Source organism: Echiichthys vipera, assembly GCF_963691815.1.
Source record: "Echiichthys vipera genome assembly, chromosome: 4".
NCBI lineage: Eukaryota > Metazoa > Chordata > Actinopteri > Perciformes > Trachinidae > Echiichthys > Echiichthys vipera.
The window spans coordinates 28,839,207-28,860,670 of record NC_139829.1 but is presented as its reverse complement, the minus strand read 5'-3'; the positions used below and the strand labels follow the sequence as shown (position 1 = coordinate 28,860,670).

Sequence of the window (21,464 nt, the reverse complement as noted above, 5' to 3'; positions counted from 1 at the left end):
TTTGTTGTTTCCTTTTCATGTTCTCAGAACAGAAGGATGTCATGTAAGATTGTTATCGTTGAAATATATGCAGTTTAGTCTGCCCGGGGCATTTTAATATAGTGCCAGGTCAGTTCTCACTGACACAGCACTTTTCAGCAGAATGACCCGTATAAGAAGTACGCATTTATATGTTTAATATGAAAGATAGATAAATTACTAAATAATAATAAATAACAAAGTATTAAATAGCCAGATAAATTCAAATACAATAAGAGCTCCATGAACACAGCTTAATATGGCACTAAAATAAGTAAGCATGAATAAACAGGATGACTTGTGAATGGATAAGTAGGGTTATTGACTGATAGATCGGCTGCAAATAGGGTGCGAGGTGAAGGCATAAGGTGTGGAAGATCATATTAAATATTATATATATAATATATAATAAGCTTTCCTCCCTGGTTTCTCCTTTCAACATTGTGAGTAATGGGTTTTGGTTAGAGCTGAATAAAAAGACACCCCACTTTAAATGACACTACCTGTCCAGCAAATACGCTCTTATGACAAGAGAGAGAGAGCCAAATACCGTGAAAGACGAGAGTGAGTGTAATTAAAGAGAGCACAAATGTTCAGCAATTCAACATAATTTTACCTGCAGGCACTGGTCTTATTTTGCGATATGAAATTACTTCTGGGGGTCTCAGTCCAATGTCTGCCTGCTGCTTAAGTTTACCAGCAAACAAGTCACTCAAATAGATGTAATTGGCACCTAATATGAGCCTGTCACGCTGTCAGTGTTTGAAGATGAAGTGTTGCTGTGGTTCCTTGGGAAGCTGCCTGGGAGGAGAGGGATAAGGAAGGATGAAGGATGAAGAAGAGGAGGGGGAAAGGAGGATAGCAGAAAAATATGTTCCTGTTATAAATCGTTTACAGTGTCCAGCGATGCAGTTTTTGGTTACCTAGATACCAGGCATGTTAAACAAATATTTATACATTTTTTGTGTCTAATAAGAGAGATAATAGGGACGACCTGTACTTGCATACTCAGATTTGTGAACACGTGTGCTCCGTTTTTGGATTACATATTTTAAGATTCTTATAACCTTGGTACGCCTTGATATGTGTATAACATATAGTATAAAGTATACAGTATATAAAGTGAATAGACATAGATCTGTGCATGCATTCACAAATTTGACAATGCACATTTAGATTGAGATACAGTATCAAAACTCCACTCAAATTGTAAATAACTAACTCTAAATACTGCTACAATATTGTTTTTTCTTTTCTTTCACAGACAACTTTAGGTTTATCCCTACCTCCTACTTTTGCATGCACATCTTTACAAAAATACAATATGGCCAAATGAATCATTATGGTCCATAATGTAATTATAATTATAAATAACAAAAAAAAATTAATGTTCTAACCATGGACTCTTCTTACCAGCCTGGCATTTATGAGTTTCCTCCCATTATGTACACACTCCAATGATTAAAGAAAAATCATACAACATAGCCCAATACAGTTCTGAATTTCTCTGTGTTAAAAACTCTTTTCACTATTCACTTCATCTAGGGATTTGTGATGTTCACATTTGAACCGATATCAGTACCACCAGGGTATCTTGGGGGAAGTGTAACCACACTTGTGGCCAATCCCGGCTTGTAATCATATCATATTACAATGCAGCAAGCGTTGTCTGAGTGTAGTTTGGAAAATTGTAGCCGCCCCATTGCACTGACTCACTGTAGCTTGAACAAGCTGCAGGGGCGGCGTAGTCTGCTCTGCATGTGTGGAACTGAGCCGAGCTCTCAGTCAAACACTCAGAGGAGAGCTTAGTGACGGCAAAAGGTGGTAGAGAACTCTCAGCATTATTTCTGTCTTTTCATTCGGCTAAGGCACTTTAAAAAACCCATTCACTGTCCCATCCAGATGCGCTCTCAGGCTCTGAATTTGGCGTTGACTTTACGTGACTTGATACTTGGTGTTACCAACATGATTTGGTCAGTTATCAACCCAACTGGAAAGTTAGCAGATACACAGCTTAAATTAAGAATCGGTTTCGACATACATTTTAATTTTGAGTGTGGATTTCAAATATAAATCATTATTCATTATGTAATCAGTGTACGCTATTATTTATATTTTGTGAGAAGCTTGATATATACAGCATGTATGAGGAGTATATATGTCAGTAGTAAGCATGTCTGGATGTTTTCTAACCACATCTGGTGTAGGCTTTGCTCACTATTGGAATACAAACAAATACAGATATTTATGTGAAATAACGAGATACAGATAGAACCATTTACCCAGAGACATTTTAGAAGTGAGACGCTGCAACTCATAGTCATTTCTTGTATCTGTGTCACATGTTTTTGTCACTACCCCGACCTCTTTAGGAGACTAGCGGCAGGTCCTGAGTGTATCGATTCCAACGAGAGAAGTGAGCATGAACACAGATTAGGTCACTGAAGTAAATATGGGACCCATTTTTCACGAGCCACATATCTCCCTAGCATTCTGACATTAAAAAGACATTTTTCAGATGAACAAATCAGGAGAAAATGAGCTTTGAGACCTGTTTCTGTCTCAGCAACAAACGCCCAAGGTTTGGGAACAGCTAAGCTAACAACAACTAATGTTCACGAATGCCTATGGCTGTTAGCTGTTTAAAAACCTATTGTTAGCAAAAGAAAATCTAAATAAATTAGACACAGTCACTACACTTGTAATTGAGTCTGCGCCCACTTAGGAGAAGTACCATTTCCTCCCATTGGCGCAGTCTGAATAGCCTGAAAGATAGTGCATCTTTACTATAGAGAATCTTTGGTTACACCCCTACCAAACATATACTCACATATCATGCTTCAGTTAAAAGCAAGCTTTCTGTTTGTTTTATTAGCTGTAGTACTGAAGAAGGTCCCCGTCTTCCGTGGTTTTGTAAGATGATCTGAAAGCACTAAAGTTCAGGGCGACCATGACCCGGCTTATATCAGTCAGCTATTTACCAACAAACACATTGACTTTGTAACCCTTATAGTGATTTGATGTACCTTGATCGTTGCCCCTCGGCACAGTGTTGTGTAGCATGAACGTGAACTTTAGGCCTGGAGACTGTGAGAGGCGAGCCAACAAATGGCGCTTAGGGAGGAAGTTGCATCGTTGTCTCGGTGCAATACAAATGATAATTGATTCCCAGGTGGAGCCATCATCTGTTTTCCCATCTGTTCTTGCTCAAAAATAGACACGTCTTTCATGCCCCCACATAACCCTCTAACCTCCGTATAGGTTTCCTCCTCCTCGTTATTCGTTCCATGCCATCGACACCCACCGTTCTACATGTCGAGCCAAATTTCCTTTGAGTTAGTTCACCTGCTGCCATCAAGTGAATTTCACCTACCTCTGTCTTCTGTTCCACCCCCACACACCCTCACCCACATATCTGCCTCCATCTCCCTTTGATAATCCGCTGCTTTTATTATTATTTTTTATTTTGCTGCTTCTGTGTGAGGTTTTATTTACAGAAGTCAATGAAAAGCAGAGCAGAATTCCTCTGATTTTTCTACAAGTAGACGCAGTGCAAAGGGATATAGCAAGGGAGGAGATGACAGGCATCTTCAAGAACCTCCTTCGTGATGCTTAGATATCTTTTGTGAGTGTGTCTGTGTATTTATTATCTCTTGTATGTCTGCAAACATTCTGTGTTGCTCCTTTATTCAGACAGATTCACTTGTTGTATCTACGCTATCTATTTGCTTCAGTGAGAGAAGCCCCCTATTTATCATAATATGATTATTCACCATTGCACATTCAGTGATAAGTGAGATGGATGGTTCCTCCAGATATTGTGGTGAGTCTCCCTCAATGACCTTGTGCCCACTGCCTGCCTGTGCATACTGAGCCAGAGACAATGCTGCCAGCTCTCCATTGCAGTGCTGTGATTCATTGGCATGGCATTCCACCTAGGGTGCTGTACATTTGCAACTGAAATGTATTGCTGGTTCGCATTACTGTTAAAGCGGACATAATTGTACCATACTGGATAGTGCACTTGACAGCTGTTTCCCATTCGCTCACACCATGTTGGTTTATGAGGAGTTAAGAAGCGAGTGGTTTCCACCAGAGGAGTGACGGAATCAGATTTCCACAGCTTTGCTCTGCTTTAATACGGGGATATGAAATTGTTGCCTATCATTAAGGCGGTATTGCATCAGCTAAATGTTCATAATCCATCTCCTCTACCACTTTATATCCATCCATCCTTGAGACAACCGTTTGTCCGTTCTGCTCCAAACAGGACCCGTTTCCCTCTGCACGCGCTGTAAATAAACAGGATTGATGGCAGGAAATGGGAGCGTGTTGTAATTAAGATTGTATGCCGCCATGCAGCTGCTGAAGGGAAGTGCAGGGAAATTGATATTTATTTGTTTTTTTAAGTCCCTGCACAGTTGCAATCTCAGGTTATTAACGATTGATGATTAGAAGTGTAACATCGGCTCCTTGCTGAGTGTGTGCTGGAGATAAGATTGTCATTCCAGGGAGGTTGTAATGAAATACATGCTTCAGAAAGCAACACTTTGATGAATTCTGGATGCTCTGCTGCTGTGTGAACTGGTGAGCGTATCTAAGAATAAGATAAACTGGTGGAAATAAAAGTAAGAAAGGGATAAAAACCAACCTCCGCCTCCTATAATTATGAAATATGTAATATTTGTCACATCCAAATTTGATGTCAGTTCCTTTGTTATTATCATGGAGCTCCATCAGCTTATAATGCCATGCAGGTGGAGTGGTAATATATTAAATTCAGCGGTACATACATTTCAGAATTCTTGAAGGCTGAGGAAATATCTCTTTAACAAAAGTAAATCATGTCCGTCTGGCAGTGGCTCAGGGTTTCTGAGTGTGAGTGTCTGCGTGGAGACGAGAAAGAAGGCTGCAGCCATACTTACAGGCCAGGCCAAGCAGACCTTCAAAGCCACAGGAAAGACGGATGTATGCCACCTTTACATTCGTATCTTATCAACCACATCCTGAGCAAATGCATTTAGAAGCAACATGGAGGCTAATATTGCATCGTTGGAGCCTTTTTCCAGTTCATGCTTCTGCATCTCACTTTCTACTCCCAAAAAATCTGACGCCAAGATTAATTGAGATTCTGTGCGGATACCGTTTTTGCTCTCTTTAGATTTCTGCATTTTTATGGGTGGCAGCAGGCTGGCCTATATTAATATGTGCTCTACATGTCTGAGCTGCTCTCTAAAAGAGCCAGGCAGGATTTAATGCACTTAAAAATGGCTTGAGGCACTGCAAGCTTAGATTACGATTTTCTCAAAGACACCCCACACACTGTCCTATTAACATGCATCACATGTACAAGGCAAACATGAATGATAAAATATCAGAGTTCTTCTTAACACTTCAAAAGTATCCATTTGTCTATTAGTTTTAGATTTATTGTCTCAGAGGGATATTCATTTTCACAGCCAGGACCAGTACAGTACAGTTCCATACAGATACAGTACAAATCTGTAAGGCCAAAAGCACAAAATTTCCACGAATGCATTCATCGTCCCAGCTTGCAAAACTCCTGCTGAAACCAGCTTGTCTCCAGTTAAGAGTCCTGTATCTCCAGCCAGGTGACCCTAAGTTTAGTCACATGACTGTTTCACTTGAAAATCTGTAATTAACATGTTGAATTAATCGCTGTGCTGAACTTCAACATCTTTCTGCATCATTTCACCAAACTCGGCTTTATCTGGCATCAGCTGTACACATTAGCTGTCCTTTTTCTGTGCATGCTCTCACATAGATAATTTGGGTCATCCATGAAAGTTACAGTACAACAAAATAAAGTTTTTTGAGTAACTCCCATTTCCTGCTGCTTTAAGTCTAATACAGAATTAAATGAGATCTTATTTGAGGCTCTGAAGACCCTGCTGCTCTTTTGGGCAGAATTCTGGGCACAGTTAGATATCATTATCTCATAATTCCCTGCTTCAGAATCATTAACTACATGTATTTGAGATCTGCTGATCTGGAAATTGTTCCGAGTTTGAACCTTCTGTGTTGGTGTTGCATGTCATCCCATTACTACTGTGGGTTATCTCCAGTTTCTCCTGTTTCCTTCCACGGTCCTGTGAAAGAAATTCTCTGGAGTCCTCAGTGTTTCTCAAATCATGTCTTTACTAAATACTGCATGCATACAGGAGAGGTCATACCAACAGCCGGGTCTCAACAATCTCTGCCTCTCTTCAAGTCACTTCAACATTTATACCATTACACCAAACTCCTTACAGACACAATGACATTAAAGTAACAAAACACACTACCCCATGTTTATGACCCCAGTGGATGTTATCAGTGTTTTACGACCCCCCTTTTGTCACCATTTGTAAACCCCCCTGTGACTCCTATCCACAATCCCCCCGGCACTCATTCTTAGCTTGACTGTTATGTTAATCAAGGATTTACAATCATAGATAAATAAGGTAGGTCAATCTTTGGTTATTTCTCACAGTCCAAAGATGTGCAGGTTAGGTTAATTTATACAAGCCGTGACAGCGACACAGGTACTGATTTCACGTTGTGTGTCTGTGTATGTGTGTGTCATCATGTCAAAATGTGATCCTGAAAACACCTAAAGTAGTGGGAACGACTATAGAGGATGTCTAGAGTATTTTGCTCGGTGTTTGTCTGTCTGCATACAGATTTATTCTCTGCAATAGCATTGCAGTGGTGCAACATACAGTCACAAAACTTTACAGGTTTGTAGCTGAGATTAAAATGAAGGCCGAGTTCAAGGATGGGCGTGGTCCTAGCACGGGCATGAGAAGTAGTGTGGTAGAAAGTCGGGAAGGGGGTGAATGTGAATATAAATGTTGTCTCTCTCTATGTGTCAGCCCTGTGATGAACTGGCGACTTGAACAGTGTGTACCCTGCCCCTCCCCAATGTCAGCTGGAATAGGCTTCAGCCCCCATGTGACCCCAAATGGGATATTGGTTGCAGATAATGGATGGATGATCTGGACATTCTAAATAAAAACTGTAATCTCAAAGGGGAGAGGTGCAGGGTTTCACATCAGCACTGGACACAGGCAGACAGATAGATAGTGAAAACATTCTCTGAGGCTGAAAATAGCAGATATCAATTGTTATTGTACAGTGATATTTATCCTGGCTTATAACGCGCCATTCTGTTTGCTTTATTCCGAGAAATGTTTGTGCAGCCAGATGCAAACTCCACAGAGGTATACCGGCTATTATAAAAGACAAACAGTCAGCCACGAAGAGTTAATAAATCAAAAGAGCCTCTTGCTTGAATATGAAGAACCACCAAAAATGGCATGGTGGAGCGGACGGCAATGGAGGTTGTCAACATGTATTCATAATTTTGTATGAGTCATTGCTGGAAACGGGGAAAAATCCTTTTGTAATATAGAACACAATATGATTTGGGCCGATGTGGATAAATAACCCTCTCAGTGTTATGCAGATGAAATGGCAGATACAGGAAGAGGAATGACACAGGCTCGTCTGTCAAAAACAGATGTGTCCTCATTTCCAGAGCGGCTCTATCTTATCAGCCTCATGGATCCCTGAGGTACATGAGCTGCGGCTGATTGGCGCTGGGGTGTTTTGGTGTCCTCAAGGACACAGGGAGATGAATGCCGGGATGGAAGAGAGAGCTCCTGAAGGTTAAGGACTGTAGAAGGAGATGCAGTAGCAGCAATACCTCAGCTAACCGCATCAGGAACACTGCTACATCAAAGAATCCTGTCAAAAGGCTTAAAGATCCCATATTATGCTTGTTTTTTAGGTTCATACTTATATTTTGGGAGATCATATTCTACTAGATCATGTTTACATGCTTTAAGGTTAAAAAACACATTATTTGTGTCATACTGTCTGTCTGAATACAGCCTACACTCTTAAAATAAAAGTGCTAACTAGAACCAAAAGATTCTGTGGGTTGTCCCATAGGAAAACCCTTTTGGACACTTGTTTTCTGAGGGTTATTTGAAGAACCATATTTTATTATACTGAACAGATAAGGCAACACAATGATTGAACCCATAGTGTTTAATATGGCCACCGTAACAACCTGTATTACTACTATACAAACTGTGAAATCATTCAAGCTATTTTTAATGAGTAAACATTTATTTGAAAAATCTTGGAACAATGATGAGACTCCGAGGATAAGCTAATAGGGGAGACTGTGTAGGTCTCAGGGGAAGAGGCCAAAAGTCAGCATGGGACCAGTGAGAGTCAGCAACATGACACGTAGGACACCATCCAGGCACTTATGGCTGTGTTCAGCAGAAGAATTCATCTTATCTCCAGCAATGGTGACATAGCAAAGAGGGATGAAAAAGACAATATCATCAATAGCATCATGCCAAGGTCCACTTACTGCACCAGATAAATCATTAGCATTCTCCAAACTACAAGGTGATGCAGGGTCCAATAAGAACATTCGGGTGTAGTCACATAATAATGGATACAGTGGAAAAGATTAAATAAGCTTGTCCTCAAACTCCAATACTAAGAGTCTCCAATGGCAAACTTCATTGTTTGTCCAGACTGTATAGTTAATTTCTACAAGAAACAAATGCTAGCATTAAAATAGTCCTCTCTTATGTTTCCACTCTTCCATCATTTCACTATACAGGTAGACAGGTGATCACACTTCTAGATAGTTGAATCTGAGTGTGAACAGAGTGAAGCGGTGTGAACAAACCAAACCAATCAAAGGCAGGTACTCATTATTGCAGAGACACCAAAGTGATTACACAGTTAATGTCACCTGTTGCTCTTAAAACCACTGCATTCTTCTCTAAGTGGTGGGGTTATAGTTTGAAATCCTAAATGTCCTAAGTGGTTCTGGTCCTCCTGACACAATTAACAAGATCTTAGTAGGAACTGGTGATCTAATCCTCCAAGTAACTGTGTGGTGGTTTGAAATAACTATCTACATTATATACACTAAAACTTGCTTTGACTTGAGTTTACCTGCAATTTATGATGGTAAGGATATCACCTATGACAGAACACAAGTAAAAATAAATTAATTAAGAAGATTTATGTACATCTACATTTCAAAAGACCATTTGAAACATGGGTAAACATTTGAGTATTTGAGGGTAAGGATCTTTTAACGCCCATGCTTTCATCAATCCCTGCATTTTTGAAGAAATTACTCTTTTTAAGAGTAGAATCTCAGCATTTCAGGAAGAATCTTTTTGGAGCCCTGTGTACGAAAAGGTTTCACAAAGAAATTCATGCCATTTATTTTCAGAGTCATTTCTAAAATCTAACTGTCAGGTCTGTTTCATTTCTTTCCACAAAAGAAAAAGAATATCTGGCAGATATTGACATGTCTGTATATTGTCTATATGTTAATTTGTGAATACAGCGATTTGATTTGTTTTGTCTTTATATTTATTTTTCATATATTATAATCTGTCGGATAATTTATATTTTGTGTTCTCAAGCGAAACTGTCGTAGTCGTTGAAAGCAAAATCAATGAATTTTCATTGACAGTGACGCAAACGTGAAGACATATTGGAGATGATTTAAAGTGAAATTGATTTGCTGGAGCAGAGATTTGTTGGAGCAGCTGATAACACAGAACACTCAATGTGGTTTTGGTGATTGGCGGGTGAAGATATCTAGCCAATGGGATTTTAAAGATTATACAGTCAGTGACCACTTTATCAGGCACACCTGTACAATTCAAGTCAACTTTTATGCTGTTTTTTTTACACTGTCATGGAGGATAAGTAAATTTAATGTTTAAAGTAAAAGTTAGTAATGGTGTTTTACTGAACTGTATTTTATTCAGAGGTGTCATGTATGTAAATGGAAGGAAAAACAATAGAAACACTACTAAAAAGTAGGCTTTATGGTAGAGCTGTTGTATTGATTGATGACCAGTGGGTCATCCTCCATGTGAGAGATTGGCGGGTTGACCATTGGCTCCTCTGGTCTGTATATCAAAGTGTACTTGGGCAAGACACTGAACCCCAAATTTCCCCCCTGTGCTACACATGGGTGTGTGAATCTGGTTTGAATGATAAGATTGGATTAGATGGTCGACATTCATACCGCTGGCGCTTGTGAATTGGTAGTTAGAAATTTAGTAGATAGTGACAAAGTGTAAAAGCAACTTGAGTAGTCAGAAGACTAGAAACTTTACCATTTACCATATTGATTACTTTTGATTGTATGGGTGAATCTGAGAGCATTTTTTTTAACATGTAATAGGTTCTATAAAATCTCTGTCATCCTGTCTCCAGTCTCCTTCTCACAATACAATGTTATTCCGTAAATGTAAAGAAATAGTGTGAAGTACACCTTTTCGCTCTTGTGAAGAGTTCCATGAGAAGATTAATTAAATAATATCCCCAAATGTCTAACCGTAGTAATGGTGGTGTGTTCACTTCTGCCTTTAACACTGACTGGTCTATTATTCTATTACTTTGTATAGGTTTTTTATCTTTCCATAACCACTGAGTGGAGGTCAAAGTTACCCACAGTATTGGCCATCAATTTTAAGGCTACAAATGTAATTTCATATGAAAGTTGCTTTGAAGATATGGTGAAGAGAATCTCTCAGCATGGGAAGATTATCCAAATGTAGCCAGTGCCAGCAGCATTTCTGTACCATATGGAACTCAAGACCATGTTGCCCTTGGCCAAGGCTTTAAATAGCAGAGGGAGCTTACTCTGTGTGGCATCAGTGAATACCCTTCCTCCTAGATGGCACTTAAGTTCCTACAGTAGCTAAGGCTGCCTCTTAAGAGCAGCTGTTCCTGTAGGTAATGGAGATAACTTCAAAAGTAATAGAAAAGTTGACTTTTGCTTTGGATCATGTGATCTAATCTGATCTGACCTCCTTGACCAAGATACTCCTACCTGCAATCTCAGGGCCCTTCCACGTGAAGACTTGTTTTCCTGTAACAGCACAACTTTAGTATTGTTTTGACTTTGTTAGTGACGCTGTCATCACTCCACATCGGACAACCAACCCCTGTGGTGTCACATAACCCCATGACCCCCCCTGTCATTGTTGTAGTTGCATAGTTTAATATATGTAATTGCTTTTATAGTTTGTGTCTTTGAGGTGTTTGTTTCACAGAATCATCTGAAAAGCCCTTATTGGAAACTGATTGTAAAAGTGCACTTTCAAAACATACCTAACAGGTGATTGGGTGAACCATCTATCAAACCCTTGCTGCTCACAGGACACTGATTGGCCGGCTCACCTTTGCTCCAAACACAAACGTGTTACTTGGAGCCTGACAAGATGGATATTTTGTGGTACATGTGAATCTGTGATTCTAGCATGATCTCAAGTTTTTGTGACAATTCAGCTGCTGTGAAGGGTAACCTTTGAGTGTTGACAACACTCAAAGTTAACCATTTGTAGGATGAAGAGACAGATGAAGAGACAGCATCTGAACTTGTCAAGTTTTCTATGATATCCCTTAAAGAAAAAAAAACACCAGCCTTAAAGCTTTTAGTCACTGAGAAAGATTGCCTTATAGTTAAAAGTATAGTTTGAGATTCTGGGAAATGATTTGCTTTCCTTTCAGTTACAATAAAATAAATCAGTGTTTACCGTTGAAAGGCCCCATGCAAGCGTCTTTTACAATAGGTGGTGTAAATCTGTAGTAAATGAACTGTTGGACTGTGGCATCTAGTGCAGGAATGTAGGGTTTGATATGAAGTATAAATCTGCCCAATCACCAGAGCACTGCATACTTTAACTAGCTCTGCTCTTATCAACATAGTCAAATACATTTTATACATTTATTTTCAAAATGTCAACGTCTTTATATCTTTCAAAACTAATGGCCCAGTCACTGAATGGACTGCCAGCAGCGGCCACTTTCAGGGCCATTTCTGACTTGTCCTTAGTGACTTATGAGTCCTCTTGTCTGCCACTAACCTTCCACAGGCTCAGGATCGGGTGCTAAAATGCTCCATGAACTAAGACAAAAAACCTTTATTAAAGTATTAAAGCAGGGACTGACAGGACTATAATTTTGAGGTGTTTCTCCCAAATTGCCCTGTTGAGAGCTACTCAGCCTTTAGATGTTTTGTGAATATGACCCCTGCTCTCCAATTGACGTTCTCTAAAAGAATGTGTGCCGGTCAAAGCTGCCCCAGAGCAGAAGCCATGAGATGAAGAATCTGGCAAGTACTCGGAGCAAGGCCTTTTTCAGAAGCTAACTGCAGCCCTTCACATAGAGAGAGAGAAAAAAAAAGAAATAGAGTGGATATTTTTCCCAGGAGCAGACTAAGCCTCTCTTTTCACCTGATGTATTTTGCTTTATCAGGTTTTACCTCTTATCAAGTCTCTCAGCGGGATAAGTGTCACATTTTGACATTTCGTTTTCATGAGCAGGGGATATAAAATATGATATTTGTTGTTTCGTGGAAAAATTCATTTTGCGAGACCTTCATATCATAAACCGTAGAGGGAAGTGGATCCTGGCAGTCGTTTTGAATGTTGAATAAATGCTGATTCGACAGACTATATCATCGCTAAAAAAAACCATGTAAATGTAGCGCTGGAGTGAAAGTTGAGACGACACATGCAGTCATCCAGGTTTTATGAAATCAGGATCTACAGTAAATACCTCAGTATGTTTAAAAAAAATGTGGGTTGATTTCCTGCAGGTTGGTTCTGTGAAACCACACTCACAGCTTTTACTTTACTTTTAAATCGAGCTATATTATCCATCTGGTCATCCTTGACTTGATTTATTTATTCGAACATTGCAGCATTAATACTTCAAACCTCTACAGGGCATGATGAAAATATGCACAGTTTTATCATTTTCCCTGTAGCAGAGGCCGCTCTCTCACTGTCTTTCTTCGACTTTTGCAACTGTGCAATGAAGCTACTGCATAATTAACTCAGAAAATCTGCTCTAAACTTCTGCCTCTTTTTCGTTTTCAAAGGGCTGAACCTATTCTGACCCGGATGAAGGAGGATCACACCCGCATCATCCTGCCCGCCATAGATAACATCAAGTACAACACATTTGAGGTTCAGCAGTATGCCAACGCTGCCCATGGCTACAACTGGGGGCTGTGGTGTATGTACATCATCCCTCCACAGGAGTGGCTGGATAAGGGCGATGAGACAGCCCCTATCAGGTGAGGGCCTTGCCTGGCGAACGCCGTCCATTATAGATGAGCATGTTTGATGTAATATGGATAGCCTCAGGATATGACTTATTCATGTGTGGAACCATCAAACTAAGGTGCATCATAGTCCCGCGTGCCACCCAAACACACAAATAAAGGCTTCCCGTACAAAGCCGTCGAATGATTGATAACTCCATTTTGATGCAGGATCATGAGGCCACAGCGATGCAGTGTCATTAGTATAATTGGGTGTTGAATACGAGCAGGGCATGCCATTATATCCACCGCTGATTGGAGGGCAGCACTGGCTGGTATCATGTTTCTGTATAATCCTAGAATTGATTATAGTGTGTGTGTGTGTGTGTGTGTGTGTGTGTGTGTGTGTGTGTGTGTGTGTGTGTGTGTGTGTTCACATCTGCACAGAGTAGTGACCTGAATATGAATATCAATGAATCAAATCACACTTCGTCAGCGCTGCCATAACAATAAGAACATCTTACATCATTCTACTGAGAAGATTAGCATGGTTAAGACAACAGAGAGGCAGGAAGACAGCAGTAACCAGAATGTGTGGCAAGAGAGGTGTAGCTGCTAACGTGATGTCTTTTGTTGATCCTCCATACTATGCAGCATCTCTGGCTGAGCTCGATTCTAGAATAAATGCGAACAAAATGTATGAGAGAAAAAAAACAGGGACAGGTGCAGTATGTAAGCACATAGCAAATGTGGTCATGCCTATTAAAATCTCCTATAACTAAATATTGGTGACCGCCTCCCAGGGTTACCACTACTAGCTGCCCCTGAGCTCTGGTCTCTCTGATGAAATGAATAAATGCATGGACCTCAGTGGATCATGTGAGGGAAAAAATAGTCACTGTGAAAATATATGAAATACCATGACTGAACCGACTTATGATATGGGCATTTAAAAACTCTTGAAGGACACATAGGTGTTGGTTTTAATGTGGTAAAGTCAGAGCCGGTGCAGGAGCCAAGTGTTCAAGGTCAAGCCAGAGCCAACGTGAAGCAGCTCAGCTTTTGTGTTTCATCTTTTCCATATTCATCGCACTGATTGCAAATGTGTCTGTGGGTTTGGTGCAATGCCACTGAAGCTTTAGTGCTGTAAAGACTTGAAGTCATATCATAAAGGTGAAATAACCAGGCAGGTGAAAATGTTCATACCGGAATGTTTTAAATAGAAAGAATCATACTACACCAACCTCAAATTTGATACTTGGCTAGTGTGAGTGATAGCCTAAAGATCGCCAATAGCCCATTCAGCTTGACTTTTCAGGACCCTGAACATATTCAGATGTTCAAATGTTATGTTGCGTTTACACCAAATGCCAATGACACAAATACAATCAGCTCAGATGCTTGTATTGCGCCCCTTGCTCACATTAGTCACATTTTTGATCATCGCTTCATTCGCGTCTTCTGTAGGTAGCAGCTGCTGTGGCTAGCTAACTGAAGCTAACCCCAGCCTACTCTGCTGTTGTGCTAAATGGAAAGTTATGCTAGTGCTGACAGGTATCTGAATGCTTATAAAAGAACAGAAATGAGCTCTAAGAAGAAGTGTGTGGCTCTTAAAAGAGATGTTGTGTTGTAGTGAGATCAGGCCGTCAGTGATTTAACCTCCGAAGCTGTACAGGGTGCTGCCCGGTCTCCTCCTCAGCTTCACTCTGCACCGACGGCTTTCTTCTTCTTCTTCTTCTTCTTCTTCCAGATTTCCCGCAGACTAGATGCCTAAAGGCACATCGCTGCCATCCACAGTTCATATTTATATCCATTATATTGTATCCATAGGAATAGACTGGTTTCCCGCAAGGACTGCAACAATAGCGGCTTTGGTGAGCCCCTGGATGTCTCATAGAGAACTTTGATGACGCTTACCACAATGTCAACGCTGATTGGCTGTCGCGGTGCGATGTCGCCTGAAAAGTTTCATATTTTTAACTTAATTTGTGTCGCTTCAGATGCAGCAGACACTCTAGACGCTCCATTCGTGGCGCACCTTGTCGTGCCAGACGCTTCATTCGCGCCGCGTCTTTTCGCGCCAAATGCTGCATTCGCGGTGCCTCCGCCTGAATCACTTGTCATCACGCCATTTACATCGATTTCAATGTAGAGTTGTCGCTCAATTTGCATCTATGGCATTGTGTGTGAATGCTGCATTAGAACACATCTTGTTCAAAGACACTTCAGGAATGAAGAAACTATTGACAGGTCATGTTGTCAAACCTGCAATAATGTATGTTTTTTGTGGGCGACTGTGGCTCAGAGGAAGATTGGCTGTTCGATCCTTGGCTCCTCTGCTCGGCATGTCGAAGTGTCCTTGGGCAATACACTGAACAGATGCTGTGCATCCATGTGTGGATGTGGTTTGAATGATTAGATAGATATTAGATAGATTAGATATAGGCATTGTTCAAAGAAGCCCTCTCACACATGTGGCACACAACAGGAGATTCTGGGTAGAGCGTGCACAATGCAGGACCTAATGTAAACTGCAGTCATATAGCCAGTTTGTAATATCGTCATGAACAATCAAGTCTCTCATCATTCCTTGAATTTGTCTGATGATTTTAGTGCCTGTCCTTACTGACACAAGTTTATCAATCTGGTTGTCTCTCCAGTTAGACAGAGTTTTATATTTGTCTTTGTGTTAACCATTCTGTACACTCAAAACCAAAATCATGCTTTTGTGTGAGCCGCATCATAAGTGTCATCAACATGATCGCTCGCCCGCTGAGAAATCTGCAGAATAATGTGCTGCTCTAATCACATGGGCTAAAATGGACGTGCTTTGAACTAGGGAGCTTGCAAGGTAAAAGCTGTTTAATGTCTGATCCGACTGATTTGGACCTTTGCGCTCACGTACAGCTCCTCTTGTTATTGTCCAGATCATTTCAGGGTTGCGTTGCATGTGTGAAAGGGGCTATAGAGAGCATAGATAGACATAGTAAAAACAAACTAAAAGCAATCATAAATAAAATAGCTACTAAAGCATAAGCTTCTCTTCCATTTTATTCCAGAACCAAAAGGCTGAATGTTAGTATCAATAATAGACGTTTCAAGGATTTACGGCACCTGCTTGAGGACCAGAGGTATCACACTGGCTAATGTGATGATAAAGGGCCTGCCAGGGCTTGTCATACTTTAAACTCAATCAGTAAATTGTCAGTTATTTCTAAACCCATCGGCCAATTGAACAGTTGCTGGAATCAGAACAAAATACATTTTTAATTTGTATCAGTGAATGCCTTGGCTGCTGCATTTTAACCAAGCTGCAAACATGAAGCATACTGATGCCTGCTGCCAGAATGTATAATATCCCAAACAACTAAAGCTAAAAACATACTACTCATACTGTCAGATTTTGACCAAAGGCAATAAAAATTCCAAAGCAGTTTCATTACCTTGCTCTTGAAGCAAATGGGTTTCATTTGTTACAGTTGGTCTCATACAAACAAACTATATGATACAGTTTATATCGTGGACCGAGATCTTGGACATCTCATCAAAGCTCCATGAAAATCATGTATTATTGAGCATAAAAAAATAGCTATGAGATCGGGGAAATATAGGGGAACAACGTCATACACTGCAGAGCTCCCTGCAAATGGACAGATCGCCCCGAGGGCCAGCTGAAGTGTGTCGGCTGTGTGGATTTCTATTGGAAATCATTCTCCCACTTGTTTCCTCAAGGTTTCTGCCCATCAACAACAGAGGCTTTGTTGCCATTCAGAGCTCAGTCTCAAAGCCTTTTCTGGCTGTTTGGGCACATTCAGCAACAAAGCGAGTAAAGGGCCACAAGAAGGCACAAAGGCGTTACATTCTGAGGGTACAAAGGATTGCAACCAGTTTTGGAGATATGACAAAAAGGTTTTTCCTATTCCAATTGATGGATATTTACTTTGTAATATCGTTTTTAAGATAGTTAACTTATTATCCAGAAAAACTAATCACAAAATCACTGAAAATTTTGTTCATTTTCCTCTCGTACGTTATTTGAAGCGTCAGGGCTGTCATATATTCAAAATGAGGTCACAGATAAGCCATGTGTCAGGTTCAAAAAGCAGTTTCAACAGCAGTGTAGTCATCCAGGAGAGAAGTAAGCGATCGTGATTCTTGCATACATGTACTGTGTCAGATGTTGATACTGTACGGTACAAAGTTACGAGGTGTGAGGGACGGATGAGCCCTACAGCTTACCATCTGCACACTTAAAATAACTACACCTAATGACATTAAATTAAGTGTTCCACCATCAACCTGTGTTTTCAAAGGCAGTCCAGAAGGTATTTTGTGCCAAACTTTTCACCATCACACTTTCTGTTTGAAATCCATCATCTGTGTTATCCATGTAAAGAGCCAGACCAACACTGCAGGTGAAATAAAGGTGACAGGGACAGAACAATGGCTGGTGTGTCATTTCTACTTACAGAATACTTCAAAAAGGCCACTAGAGACTGTGTTGTATTTCACACACCCAGATGGCAGGGTCACACAGAGCAGACGCTGTGGTTGCATTGCATCAAAGCCTATTGACCATTTCAGTCGATGGAGAAGCTGCTACTTCTGTCGCTTCTATGATTGATTTCTCTTTGTCTGATTGTTGAACACTGCTGTAAAATTGCAAGCCGGGAACGAAACTGCCACTGTTCGATTCTTGAAATCAAAAGAGGACACGTACAGTGTTCAGCTTCCCTATATCTTCCGCATTTTTGGACGAGCACCAGGCTCTAATTACTCAGTACATTGACGTCAGTTATTTAGCTCTCGTAGGGGAATTACTTTTTCACACCTTAATCTTGCATGTTTGATCAACTTGCACACCGGACAAATAAAGGAGGCACCAAACTTTGCTATAATTTGTTCTTTTTTTTCCAAGAGAACAAATTATAGCAACAACACATGACCCATTACAGTTTTGACTATAAACAATGTGAGGATCTTTCTTCTAAAACATTTCCTGGCGTTGAAAATCAGTGCAAACATAACAAACAAGGTCAGCCAGAGATTTTAGCTTAATCATCACGTGTATGTAACTTAGATTGCTGAGTCTGTACTTAAATACAGAGACAGTGTTTACATTGCCAGGAAGCTTATTCTTAAGAGAACACTCAAAGAGGGCTGCACAAAGTTTGCACTGTGCAGACAAGCAAGGTAGGTCACTTGTCAAGACAGGAGAAAGGATGAGGTGAACGATGCTGAGTGTGTGGCGTGTCTGTCTTTTTATCTGCACCGTGAGTGCAAATAATGGCACTTGAAAGCCTCCCTGTCAGTGCCTTATAATTTAAACAAAGAGTGTGTGAGGCTACGTCAGGCAATAAGGGTATATAAGTCAGCATGCATGCACGAGTTGTTTGAACAAAAGTTCCTTTTCGAGGACAGCAAAGACATTCACAGTATTAATGTATGAGTATTTGTTTTCACCAAGAAGTGTTTTCACTGTAGTTTGATGGATGACACATAAATAACGATTGAGACAGCACAGCACAATTGTTTACCATAAAATGTGTCAAAATATAACTTTAAATTAGTACTTTTAACAAAAACCTGTTATATTGTCGCACCTTTTCTGTAAAATGTCTTATATTGAGCATCTTGCATCAGTTTGGCACTACTCATAGGAAGTGTTGGGCTTGTTACTGGAAAATGTAATAAATTAATACTAAAAGTATTACTTTACTTATTACTCGATGAGAAAAGTAATTTGTTACACTATTCATGACATCACTTTCTGTTAGTCCTAAAAAAAAAAACAACAATCCTGTCCTTTTTGTCCTGAAAATGAACTAGTTACCTGACTTAAGCTTTGAATTAAGCCGACATAGTAATATTGAAAAACACTGCACTCAAAGTAGCCTTCATGTACCTTACAGAGTGCTGCCAAATCGTCTTGAATAATTAATAACATAACGAGGTATGCAACAGACTGCTGCCATCACCAAAATAAAGCAGACCAGATGTCAGCAGTTGTAGAAACAGTCTGTGTGTTTGAAAGCTTTTTTTCATCTCAGCTTCCATCAGAGTGTACTCTTTGTCCAGATATCTTGCAAATTAGTTTTTTACCTGGGAGTCTTCTGTCACCTGTGGCTGGTATTTTCTCAAGGAATCTACGGAGACCCTGTAAGGCAAGGTGAATTTTTCTTTTCTCAGGCATTGTTGGCAAAACGTAAGTTTATCTTCTGCATTGGATATACTATCTTCTATGTACAAGATCAACTTTGAGGCTTAGGTAGGCTGTTTTGAGGGCGAGAAAGCTGTGCTAAATAAAGGGAAGTGAAAGTTCAGCGAGATGCAGCATAAACATGTTTTACCTTACCTTAACTTCAAATGTCTGTAAAACATAATGGGACTATGCATAGGTGCTGACTTGGGTTAAACAGTTTAGATATATGCTTCGATAGAATCATATTGTGAAGAGACTGCGTGCTCCACATGGCTACTTAATATTCTCGTCAGTGGATGATGTGATCAGTGTAAGCCTACCTAATGTGTATATGATGCACCTGGATGCAAGAAATGCAATATATAAAATAAATGTAAGAACAAATATCAAGTTAAGGACACACCTGGACATTATTTGATGTGGCTGTTTCACTGGAGGTCTGTGTGTTGTAACTGTAGCAGACTGCTATTGTTTTCAGGTGATTTGAAAAGATAAACACAAGATCTACAGTACGAGTCAAAAGTTTGGACACACAGTCATTCGCCTTCTACTGGTAGCTCACTATATGTCTGCGTGTAAAATTACGCAAGGACATAAAGTACCAGTAATGTGGGTAGTAAAGTGAGCCGGCTGACTATGAAATTCTAAACATGACATAACATATGGAACAATTAATGTAACAGGCTGCTTTATAGACATGACGTAGGTGGATGTGACAGTATTCTATAATATGTGTATGCTGCAATACTTGTCAAAGAACAGTGAGTATTTAAATTTTGAAATACAGTATATAGGCCCTAGTTAAGTTGTAGGTGGATGCTTGGTGTGACAGAGTTATTTCACAGGGACTGTTCCTGATTGGGTAATAACTAAACACCTTCTTTGTCCGCGCATAATTGCGCATGGAGCAAACACTGCTCACATAACACGTCAAATGAATGTCAACTCAAGCCATGAAGATTTATGTCAGCAAAAATGGAAGGAAAGCTATTGTTGATGATCCAGGTGGGTTCGTATCAGAGATTGATTTATCTACAGATGACAAATTTCCAAAAGAACACTCCATGATGGTTGTCTCTACGGTGTTTTATATGGGGTCTAAACCTAAAATCGCCTTTCTTATTGGCTCTCTCTCTCACACGCTCACAAACACACGCACACACACACACACACACACACACACACACACACACACAGACACACATACACATACACATACACATACACACACACTCACACTCACTCATTCACTCACTCACTCACACACACAGAGTCACAGAATCATAATGCAGCACTCTCCTTCTAGTACTTTTACTGGACTTTTACAAACTAAAGTATGTATATGTGTGTAACAATATATGTTGAACCTACTCTGGGAGTCATTCCAGAAAGAAGAATAAAGCCACACATTGGTCACTTTCGAGAAGAAAAGAACGCAGCTCAGTAGTCCGTAATGTCATGCTCTTTGTGGGGCTTTTTCCCAGAGCACTTAAGACCTGACAGATAATAGTAGTGAAAAGCAGCCTTAGGGGGACAGCAGCTAAAGTGGGGCCATTTGTTTAAGTAAAGGTAGAAAGTCACCACTTTGTTTTGTGAAAGGACAATCTCTTGTTCTGCTTACTGAACCTGTGTGGTTGTGCTTTCGTTTTATAGTATTATTAGGTTGTTCTACTAAAAGCATTAGTAATAAGTTCAATGGCATTTGACAATTACAGTTAAAATGCTATTCTGGATTGTTGTTGTACTAGACTGGGATAGGGTTATAAGTTTTATTTTCTTCTAATAGGAAGGTTGTAGCTCATGATGATCCCTGTTTTCAGTAAAAAAAAATACTGATATCCATCATCAAACAGCCAACATAGAACATTTAGCAGCTAAGGAGACATATTTTTCTCAGGAGTTGGTCGAGACCAAACCACAGCCCAGAGTTATGATAAAAAAGAAATACATTAAAAAACTCAGCAGCAATATCTCTTTCCAACCATGATTTGGTTACTCCACATAATCCAAAGATGTGATTGTGAGCAGTTCAACATATAGGAACTAATTTCTGGTGTATTTGTAGCCACAGAAATTGAACTTTTTTTTGGCTTCTTGCTCCACTGAGCAGCTTTCATACTGTAGGAATGA

General features: G+C 40.0%; 1 protein-coding gene across 1 annotated transcript in view; it reads left to right on the top strand.

The window, feature by feature from the left end:
- Positions 1 to 21,464, top strand: part of galnt9 (polypeptide N-acetylgalactosaminyltransferase 9) — a gene marked incomplete at its 5' end in the record, with an annotated part of 99,671 nt that overhangs the window by 36,069 nt on the left and 42,138 nt on the right. The window contains one exon of the mRNA XM_083913196.1: positions 12,968 to 13,165. Within this exon, the coding sequence (XP_083769322.1) occupies positions 12,968 to 13,165 (198 nt within the window). The remainder of the gene's footprint in view (positions 1 to 12,967; positions 13,166 to 21,464) is intronic.